Source organism: Labeo rohita, chromosome 17 (genome assembly GCF_022985175.1).
Source record: "Labeo rohita strain BAU-BD-2019 chromosome 17, IGBB_LRoh.1.0, whole genome shotgun sequence".
Classification (NCBI taxonomy): domain Eukaryota; kingdom Metazoa; phylum Chordata; class Actinopteri; order Cypriniformes; family Cyprinidae; genus Labeo; species Labeo rohita.
In genome coordinates, this window is record NC_066885.1 from 34,225,409 (window position 1) to 34,236,586 (window position 11,178).

The 11,178-nt window shown below is 38.2% G+C and overlaps 1 protein-coding gene across 1 annotated transcript in view; it reads right to left on the reverse strand.

Moving 5' to 3' along the window:
* tgfb3 (transforming growth factor, beta 3) overlaps positions 1–11,178 on the reverse strand; it is a 31,072-nt gene extending 19,894 nt beyond the window's left edge. Inside the window, exons 1-2 of the mRNA XM_051133573.1 lie at positions 10,494–11,178; positions 2,665–2,828 (exon numbers count right to left, since the gene is read on the reverse strand). Of these exons, the coding sequence (XP_050989530.1) occupies positions 2,665–2,828; positions 10,494–10,839 (510 nt within the window). The 5' untranslated portion in view covers positions 10,840–11,178. The remainder of the gene's footprint in view (positions 1–2,664; positions 2,829–10,493) is intronic.

Here is an 11,178-nt window from a genome sequence, read left to right on the forward strand (position 1 = left end):
ACAGTGCCATCATCTTTCCCTCGTGTCTGTGTTTGTTCAGTGTGTGGAAACTCGAGCATCTGAGGCTTAAATGTGAAGGATGTGTCATACTGTGTATTGGCATCGTATTTAATAACTGCAAAAAACGTCAAAGGTACAAGACTGTGTGTATGAATGACTCATGCACTAAAGTATTTACCTATAATTAAACCAAATACTATAGAAAACATCTGGTGTGTAGTCATTTTAACTGATTTGGTTAATTGTTAGAAATATATTCACTATACACTACAATTGGGGATTTAATAAATGTTTTAGAAAAAGGTCTCTTCTGTTCACCAAGGCTGCATTTAATTGATCAAAAATACAGTCAAAATTGTGAAATTATATCACAGTAAAACAGCTGTTTTCTATGTGAATATCTGTTCAAATGTAATTTATTCCTGTGATGCGCAGCTGAATTTTCAGCATCATTACTCCAGTCTTCAGTGTCACGTGATCCTTCAGAAATCATTGTAATATGCTGATGTGCTGCTCAACAAACATTTCTGATTATTAGCAATGTTGAAAACAGTTGTGCTGCACAATATTTTGGTGGAAACTGTGATACATTTTATTTTTCTGGATTCAACAATGAATAGTAATTTGAAAAGAATAGCATTTATTTAAAATAGAAAACTTTCGTAACGTTATAAATGTTTTTACTGCCACTTTTGATCAGTTTAATGCATCCTTGATGAATAAAAGTATTTACTGCTTTCAAAAATATAACAACTCTTACTGACCCAAAAAGTTTTGATGCTAGTGTATATGTAAGCAATTTGAGAGCTTGGACTCGTCATTCACTGTTCTGTTGATTCTGTTTTCATAATAACATCACCTTCTCTTCGTTTTTTTTTTAGTCTATAAAGAAGCATATATGACCACATAACAACTTCAGGGCACATGATCAGTCAGTTTTGAAAGATTTATAATAAAAATCTATTCCAGTTTGATCAATTTATCACCTCTGATGTTTATTACTGTCAGAGAAGGATTGCATGCTTGGCCGAACATTCATGTCTGTGTTTGTGTACTTGTGTTTTGGATATAATGTGCATTATGAACACTGCTTCAGGTTCACTGTATTGTGTTATTCTACATATTATAGCTGTCACAGTTTAGCATGTAAATACAGTGCAAACAGAAAGAAGATGGCAGCACCTCTCATAAAGAACTACACACACAAACATCAAGACATCAGTGTTTTTTTTTTACACAATAAATTAACCGTATGTTTGGCATAAGATGTTCATTTTAGAATGAACTATATGTGCCATTTTATTTTCAGTTTTATTTAAAAAATGTTTATTAAATAATGTCATGACAGAGTGGGCCTGCTGATAACCTGTGATTTGGCCCTGCAGTAGGAAGGACAAAAAGAAAAACAAGCTACTTAAGCATATCTTTATGTCTGCTTTATCTTTATACTGTGTTATATTTACATCAAAATGTTAAGAATATTAACATATAGAATAGTATTTGAATATAATACAATGCAACTTTTACTTTTGTCCCGCAGCCCTCGATCAAGTTTGATTTTTGGCCCTTCGCTGTAAAATGCTTGGTTATCTCTGCTCAGTGATGAATGACTGTTGTAAACTTTATTATATATGACTGGCTTACAAGTTGCATGTGATCTTGTTGACAATTAATCTACTCCTGTGTGGAGTCACAGATTTGCTGACTGAGACTGGCAGAAAGCGCTGGAAATCCCAGACTCTTCAGACTTATATAACCTCAAAACAAAATAGTTTTGGCTTTATAACGTTTTCAGCTACCAAAATGCTCAGCTCAGTTTCACATTCTGTTCGTTTACATCCATTCCATAGAATCCTGCAGATTTTCCCTTTAAAATTAGTGGAGAAAATGCAAAAACATCCAGAGATCCCACCTGGGCCTGATCGTAAATCCTCTAAATCTTCTTGGAAAAATAAAGTCTTAACCCTAGAAAGCCAACTGTGTGAAGGCCTCTAAATGAAAACTTTGCTGATAAACCTGTCTCACTCAGTCTACTCCATGCCTTCTGCTGTCTCATTGGTAGTTTAGGGGCTTTTTTAGCAAGTAAAAGGACTTTTAGTGTAATTGTACAAACGTCCAGCTTCAGGTGGTGCTTCACGTGTCTTTTTTGCTGTCAAATCTTTCCTGATTTGTATTAAGTAAACATAAGAATAACTGCAGTCATATTTCCAGAAGAACACTTACTGGACTGAAGCAGCTTGGCTTTACTTGATTCTCCATCAATCATTTCGTAGAAAAATCAGTGAGTGTCGCATCTGATCATCAGGATCTTTTGAGGAACTTGTTTATCTCTCAATCTTCATTGGATTGCTTTTCATTATATGTTTGGATCATTGCAATCTCATCTTACTAAGACATATTATTGGAGATACAGAGTGATCACTCATATTTTAAACATTTCATGTCAGTATCTGCTCTACTGTTATAAAGGTCAGATTTACATTACAGGCAGCAGAAGTTCATCATATGAACAGATTATATGACTATAAAAACCTGCTGCATGAAATATGATACTCAACAAAAGCACATGCAAACTGTTAATGTTTTCTCTAAAGTTTCAACAAACTCTTCCATTTGAAATGGTTTCTTCTGGCTATTATTTCAGTATGTACAGCTGATTGGCACCTGGTAGAGCTCGATGCGCTGCTCGTTCCTCTTGGCGCTGGAGTTCGGCACCCGCAGGGCACGGAATTCAGCCCGGAACAGGTTGGTCGCGTTCTTCTCCATGCTGGAGACGTTGAAGCGGAAAACTTTTGATGTTATTCCCTTGGGGCAGTAGGGAAGGTCATCTGCAATGCGAGATGTCAGAGGTCAGTTAACGTCAGAGAACAGTTATCATTTTCGTCTGATCTGATCTGATCTGATCTGATTCAGTCGCTCGTTCAGGCAAACCTGTCATCCATCTGTTTATGATCTGTGCCACAAGAGTCTAAAAATTCAGCAATCCTGAAATGGAAGCCAATTGTGCGAAGGACTAAACTCACTGTTACTACAGAACAGGTGCAAGAAAGCCCCCAGTTCACATGAATAAATATCATATGATATAACTTCATTTCACATTAACTGCTCTGAAGTATATGGGCACTTCAACACTGTAAACTAATTTAGAGATTACTATTATTAGATGCTACTAGATACTGTTTCAATCTTTCTGCTTCAGAATTTCATGTTTAATTTAATGTGTTACTTGGGGTTTCTTTGTAATTATTGAGAAAATTTACTAGTAGTTTCTGAGTGAAAATGGTTGTACACCAAATTCTTTGAGTGAATGATTCATTCACCCAAAAAATGAATAGTTTGTCATCATCTCATTTCATTTTAAATGTTTGAATGTCTTTCTTTTGACAGAAAATATCACAGCAAGTTTATTGTAAAGAAAGATGCATGAACACATATCCATCAAAACACTGCATCTGCTAATATCATCATTTATTGACACACACAGTCTGAGTTGTTTTATTACTCTGAACTACTGCTGCCATGTTCAGTAAAAAAATAAAAAATATGTATATGTATATATATATATAGTATACTAGCATGTCTTTCGGTTGTTTTTAGTGTCTGCTTTCTTCTGGGAGTGAAGCATGTTGTTAAACACACCAATCAAAAAGTGGGCGTCATTCACAAACAGCAGCTTACCTATTTAAACAGACAACATTTTCATGCAAACATGCATCTAAAACACATTATCCTGTTCTCTTCCTCGTTATAATGTTAATATATACAAATTACTAGAAATGTAGAGTTCTCTATGTTGGTCAAACCATTTCTGCACAGCCTCTTGCACAGCAAACCCTATGCTGTCTGAAGTCTCTTCTGCTCACAAAGGCTGCATTTATTTAATCAAAAATTTGTGAAAGAATTGTGAAATATTATTACAATTTAAAATAGCTGTTTTCTATGTGAATATCTGTTCAAATGTAATGTATTGCTGTGATCAAAGCTGAATTTTCAACATCATTACTCCAGTCTTGACGATCCTTCAGAAATCATTCTAATATGCCGATTTGATGCTCAACAAACATTTCTGATTATCAGCAATGTTGATATCAATATTTTTGTGGAAACGTGATACATTTAGATTTCAGCATTTAAAGATGAATAGAAAGTTCAAAAGAAGATTATTTATTTGAAATAGAAATCTTTTGTAACATCATAAAACGTCTTTACTGTAACTTTTGATCAATTTAATGCATCCTTGATAAATAAAAGTATAAAATTTCTTTCAAAACACTAGTTTACACACAATCCACTATTTTATTATGAACCATCCCATGTTGAGCACTGTTTTTGGATACTATGAAATACATGAGATTTACTGTACTGAGTCAGTTAGTTATTCAATCTGTAGTACTAATAATATATAAATTAACATTTGGGTGCATTCCATGCTTGTAAGGTCACTGGGAATCTTGGTATTTCAGCTGATTTGAAATTTTGTCTAAACTTTGAATAAATTTAAGCAAGAACTTATTGTAATTTATCAAACGGATAGTTCCAGTCCTTGATTCTGATTGGTTGATCTGCATTCAAAGCTGTTGTAAAATACTCTACAAACATGCACCTTTGTTTACATCTGTGTGTTGCTCAGCAACCACGTTGTTGCAACCACAACTGTTTCTGAGGAACTACATTGTTTGGTGGAAGAATACTGTTTTTAGTTATATCATTACACTTTATTTGCTCTGTTTCATTTTATGAAACCTTACTACGTATATGGAAACTTATGGAATAAGCCCAGTGAAGCTGTGGGTTACAGTGAATTTATAACAGCTAAGGAGCTTTCAGCTGTTTAGCTGTTTTTAGAGGTTTTTGAAGTATCTCTGCTTCGCGTTGTTCCTAACAACACTCCTTAGCGGTTACAAATTCACTGTAAACCATGGCTTCTTGGGGCTTATTGCTTTATTCACATACAGGTTTTATGCACTAATATTAATGTGCGTTAACCCAAATATTTTGCAGTGCTTATCTAGCTTACCCTCCGAATCTCATCTCAACTTCTGTTTTAGTATTTTATTTAACACTTTGAAAACACTCTTAAGGATAAACAGAATAATAAGTGTAAAGTGTTTCTTCTGCTTTGTCAAAGGCCTAACGCTAGAGTCTGTGCTCACTGATGACAGACCACAATCCATTAGCGATCCACTAAATTCCTGACTGGCTGGCTGGCGAGTCAGATGTGGAATATTTATGTAATATGAACAGATTATGCCAGTTGGGCTGCAGCAGGCCAGATCTGGCCAGACGAGCCGCGCATACTGTACCTCACACAAACCACACGCTTGTGCAGGCCTCCTTCTTGACTGTGAGGACTGCTCTTTTGCACTGCTTTCTTTTTTACTTTCGTGCATTTTGTGCACCAAATGGAAAGATGGTGTGATTTTGTACATCTGTGGTTAACAGGTATATCTTTGGAGAGTGCAGTTGCTGCTAGCCAAAACAAGGCAGGTCAGATCGTCTGTCCGTAAACTTCTCACGCCACTCTCCCTCTTTAAGGTGGAAAGCCCCACTTTAAGATTTGAAATTCTAATCAAGTCTTCGGTTTCCTTCTAGATGATCTCATTTTTCCTACTGCAGTGTTTTAGGTGGATTTCACATTATGGCTGATTTTCGCCAGGGCTCTAGTGCGTGGCTCATTTGTTCCATGAATGGAAGTGCAGGGATTGTTGCTATAAATGAAGTCGAATACAAAGATTAGTTTGCAGTCATCAGATATGGGTCAAACAGCCAGAGAGTGACGTCACAGTGATCGTACGTTTGCCCGAAGACCTCCAGAACTAGAAAGAAAGACAGATTGCTCAAAATGCTTTTATCAGCAATAGTTTGTTATTACAAAGCAGTGTTATTCGCATTATGGTAGCAGTTTACAACAATATTCCATATGTTAATACTAGTTAATTACAGTAGTTAAGGTCAGTATAAACTAAGAATGAAAATTACTGCGAGAACCTTTATTAATCATAGTTTGTTTTATTACTATTAATCTTATTTACCGATACACTATTAAAATCAAAAGCTGTATCGGTTATTATTATTTAATAGGCCGGAGATAACATAAACTAACAATAAACAGTATTTTGATGAACTAACATTAAATACTATAACAAATATATTGCTCATTTTGTTTATTTTTTTATTATTTTTTTTTTTTACACTTAGTAATTTTAGTACTTTAACAGATTTTAAACTTTAACAGGAATTAGAAAAGTTATTTTGGCAACTACTTATATTTTTTATTAGCTTTATTTCAATTAACAATACCGTTTTCATAGTTTTAGTTAACGAGAATAACCCTGTTAAACGGCAACAGGTTTGCAAATGTTATTACTTTAGCACACTGTTCCACCGAAGTGCTTCCACCAATCCGTCATATTCAATTTCACTTTCTAACATGCTCTCAGAAGTTGGCCATTGGCCGGTTAAGTCTCATTTCTGAGGTCCTCTCGTTGGTTGGACTCTAAACACGGACACTACAGAGAGACTCGGCGGCGTCTCCAGGCGTCCCGGCTCAGATACTAAGAGCCGCCGTCCTGCATCCTGTGTCTGGGACGTCCTTCCTCTCCTGCCAGGTGACATGATCCAGAGTTCCTGAGAAAGCCACGGGTGTAATCAGGGCAGCGCTGATGTCAGAGCAGAGGAGTAAACAGAGGAAATGGAGGGAGAGGAGGGCAGGTGCTGCACAAATGTGCTCCCAAATGAAGCCGGAAAATGGGAACGAGAGCGTAAGGTGATGATTTTACTGTGTCAGGACTAGATCCTCAAGCTGAACAATGCCACTTAATTAGCCTTATACAAATAAATAATCCTGGTCTCTTGTATACCTTAATGCTTACTTACATTATAGACAACTATAAACTTTAATAGTTTTAAACAACTGCTTTAACCAATATTGTGGTCTTTATCATCACAGCAAACATTTTAGAACACAACTTTCAATCAAAATTCTAGAAGCCAAATTAAACAAATTTTTGTGACAGAAAAAAAAAAATATACCACTAAATGCACATGTAAACTATTTTTTTTCAGAAAGAGTGCTGTCAGGTTCATCCACAATATTATAAAAAGAGCACAGTGGATAGTTAAAGGGGAAATGTTTTAAAATAAAGTCTGAAGGAGTTGTAAAAGCTTAGTGTTGGTGATGCTTAAATCATATGATTGTGGTTTAGTTTATATCGTCCATTTAGCTTTTGTCTTCTGGCAATTATATTTAGGCCTTATAAAAGTTGAGTTTGCTTGTGAAGATTATCATAATGAACAAAATGTGCAAGAATCATAAACTTGTGTTAGTCATAGAGCTTATTTTCTGCTGCTATCCAAAATGTAATGGAAAAATCCTGTTGAGTTTTTGTGGCGGGAGCCAAAAATGATGCGAACATATAGGTTGGTCTACAAGAACACCTTACTCTATGACAGTTTGATGATCAGACAGTTAATAAACTGCTAGTTAACGTCTCATATTAGGAACTCCAAGACATTACCAGCACACCATCTTACAATATACCAAAACCCACTGGAAAGCTGATGATTAATCATCTAATCCTGGAAGCATAGTTTGAAGAATTTTTTCAAGATTAGGCACCCAAAAGTTTCCCTCACCGAAGAATCAGGCCACTATATTCATCAACTCTACTATATCCTTTAAAGTTCAGCTAATCGTGCAGAACCGTAAGGGTTAAATCATTTCCAACCACCAAAGACTGCAGCCATCATAGCAGATAACAGCAGATTGAATGCGAATCAAAGCAACTTGTAAAGGCCGATCAAGACACACTATCTTTGAAGAACATCGTGTGTTTTCCTTCAGGTCCTATGCTGTCTTTTTTCTGCTTCCAAATGGCAAGTCCGAAGTGAAATGAGGTCATGCAGTAAATATTTTGAGTGCATTTATCAAGCGCTGTATAATAGTGCGTGACCCATGTTAAGTGACTGTTTGACTGCTGCGGTCGGTTATTTGAAGTATCTTTGAGTGAACGTGGAATCCCTCAAACAAATGACACCGACGGCTGAAAGGCCGCCGACTCCGAGATGAGATAATGCGCAAAAGCCTGCTGCTGACTTGAGCGCTCACGTGACGCGAAACGAGATGAAGAGAAGGAAAAAAAGTGTGCGTGTTTGTGTGCTTTGGCCTGCGAGTGCGATCTCTGTTTTGCTTGGAAATTACATCACCTTCTTACTATTAAACATATCAGAAAGGCCGCTCTCTGCAGCTCTGATCCACGTCCATCGCTCTCTGGCAGCCGCGGCCGTGATTTCCAAAAGCCAGATACTGTTAACCTGGGAGACTGTCACCATCTGCTAACTGGGTGTTCCTCCGTCAGCAGAGAACATTTTCTGGAAAGCTGACTGCGACGATGGCAGCTCAAGGGTTTTCAAGTGCCAATCAGTCAGCGACCGGAGAGGCTGGAACGCAGGTGCACGGCTTTATCTCGCTCTGCTCCTGGTTAATGGATAAACAGGCCTGGAATGGCAAAAATGCTTTCCAATGATGTCACGCAGTCATTTTTGGATGCAAATACACTTAGGGCCGATAAGGAAGCGTAACCTGTTGATGCACTCAGAGCTACGAATGCCGGGACGCTTTCTAGACCGCTGCCTCGACGCATGGAAAAGCAGGACGCGTAAATGATTCCACACGGCGCGAGCTTCCAAAACGCAGCGCCTGAAAAAGCCATTAGTTTAGCTGATGTGAATGGAACGTGAATATACATTACTCTACCCCAGCCACATTCTCCCATACTGGGCTTGCTGAAACCAAAAACTGCTTAATGGAAAGAAAAGAGATCCTGTTGCCAGTCTGGTGTGGAGGCCGCAAATGCACGTCTTCCCACTTGAGTGCTAAAATTCTTTTGTTTGTGCTGCGGGATGAAGGCTCCTGTGGGACTTTATTTAAAAATAACACGCTGAGCGTGGGCTGATCGTCATTTAATATAAAGCTCTTAAAATATACATTTATTTGATGCAGTCCTATTTCCAAAAGAAGGGTGCTTAAAAAGGAGAAATGAAATCAAAATGGCAAAACTAACTAATGTGCATGTATAAGCTTTAAAAATTCTTCAAGTGTTCCATTCCGAGAAAAAAAAAAAAAGAAAAAGGTGACTCCTTGACTTGCACTCACAAGCACATGCCATATTTTGTCCAATAAGACACTCCTTAGAATGAGAAAGCTCCGCCTCCTAATACCACCTGCCACCAACTACCAACAGCAAGCAGCAAATCACAGTTCACAGCTGTGACACAAACAACAAATTAAATAAGGGATGAATGTTCCACATAAACTTCCTGTTTTAATGAGAAATACACCAACCCTTCAAGAAAACCATCAACCTTGTCAAGTGAGGCTTTTAAAAGTGTTACATTTCAGATCAAAATCCTCGGGAGAAACGCTTTCAAAACCAGCGGTTCTCTAAGGAACATTCCAAACGGAATTCTGAAGTCCCTGTGAGAACACTATGGGTGTTCCTCCAGTACACTCTCAAAAATAAAGGTTCTTTATTGGTGTTAATGGTTCCATAAGATCCATGGAATCTTTCCTTTCCATAAAAAGTTCTTTATAGTGGAAAAAAGGTTGTTCAGATTATTAAACTGCTAAAAAATTCTTCTTTTAAGAAAGGGGGAAACTTAAAATGGTTCTTTTATGGCATCACTGCAAAAAAACCCTTTATTTTTAAGAGTGTAACTACACCACAAGGGAAGATTTTGAAATTTATATAGAAGCTCATTTCATTCAGCAACTTTTACTAGAAGGAAGAGTAAACAGCTCAGTGAATTCCCTCTGGAACGAACCCTGATTGGACCGTCTGGTTCTGATCTTACTGAATCCTATCAGTTCTCCGGAATCTCTTGTCTTACCTTTGAACCGCTTCACTGTGCAATCAAATTGTCTAGAGCTAAACTAGGAAGACATTCGCACAACTGACTGTGTCCTCAAATAATCTGGGGCCCGTCTGGACTTGGACAGGACCCAGAGATACATGGAAAATTGGTTGGGGATCGTTTTGCACTGACCCTTCGATGAACGAACAGACCAGACAAATCATGTGAATGGCTTTCAGATGTCAAGTTGCTCCATTTATGAACAGGACTGATTAAAACCTGTTTAGTAAATCTACTCATGTGAAGAGTAGAGACACATCACCTGCCTGTAACACTTTTTAGGAACTTTAGCAAACAGAATTACAAATATTCAAATATTTCTTGGTCAATTAGGTGAAACAAATGCTCAGAGACTCCGTAAACTGCATTGTTTATACTGCACCCTGCTCTCTAGAGGGCTCTCAGCACGGGCCATTAGAGGACCAGAACTATTTTTCATAGCTGCGTTTGTATGACCTACTGATCTATTCCCCTGCTCGTTTTATATGGTTATTTTAAAGTGTTACTATAAATACAGAGCGCTCTGTTCGTCTGTGGAAACCCCCAACGCCTCCGGCGTGAGACCTCCTCGCAGGACTTACTGTTTTCAGGGGAGCCCTGGATCATGTTGAATTTGTGTATCTCTTTAGCGTAGTATTCGGTCTCGGTGTTGTCCTGGCCGCAGCTCTGATGTCTGTCTCGCCCTAACTCCTCCAGCAGTTCCCTGGTGCTGTTATAGAGGGCCAGCACTTGATAGGGCACCTGACTAGGGCCCAGGGTCTGCGGCGGGCTGGTCAGCCTCAGTTTGCTGAGGATCTGACCCCGGATGGCCTCCACCCTCTTCTTCTTGATGTGGTCAATGTCCACCGTGGTGCAGGTTGACAGAGAGAAACTCATGGTGACACTGTTTAAAAGAAGGAAAAACAGCAGTCCTCTGCCCAAATGCATGGTTCGTTCTGTACACTTGACACTCGACACTCTAGTAAACACAGTTCCAGTTCAGCTGAATAGGTTTAAAAGGATAATGAGACTGAATTCCAGGTTGTCCTCTCTGTGGGCTGGAGTTCAAGTGCTGAGCCTGTTTTCTCCATGAGATTCCATGCTGCAACCTTATTCCATATGAGCACTGCACAGTAATCCCATAACATCCTTAAACATCCATCATTGGCACTTTACAAGGAAGCAGATTTTCAGCATAGCGTTCCCCAACCGCATTCTCCCCCAAAACGAGCGCTGTGAAGGACTTTTGAAGACTTCCCTGTCAGATGCACTCTCTCGCTGCTCGCG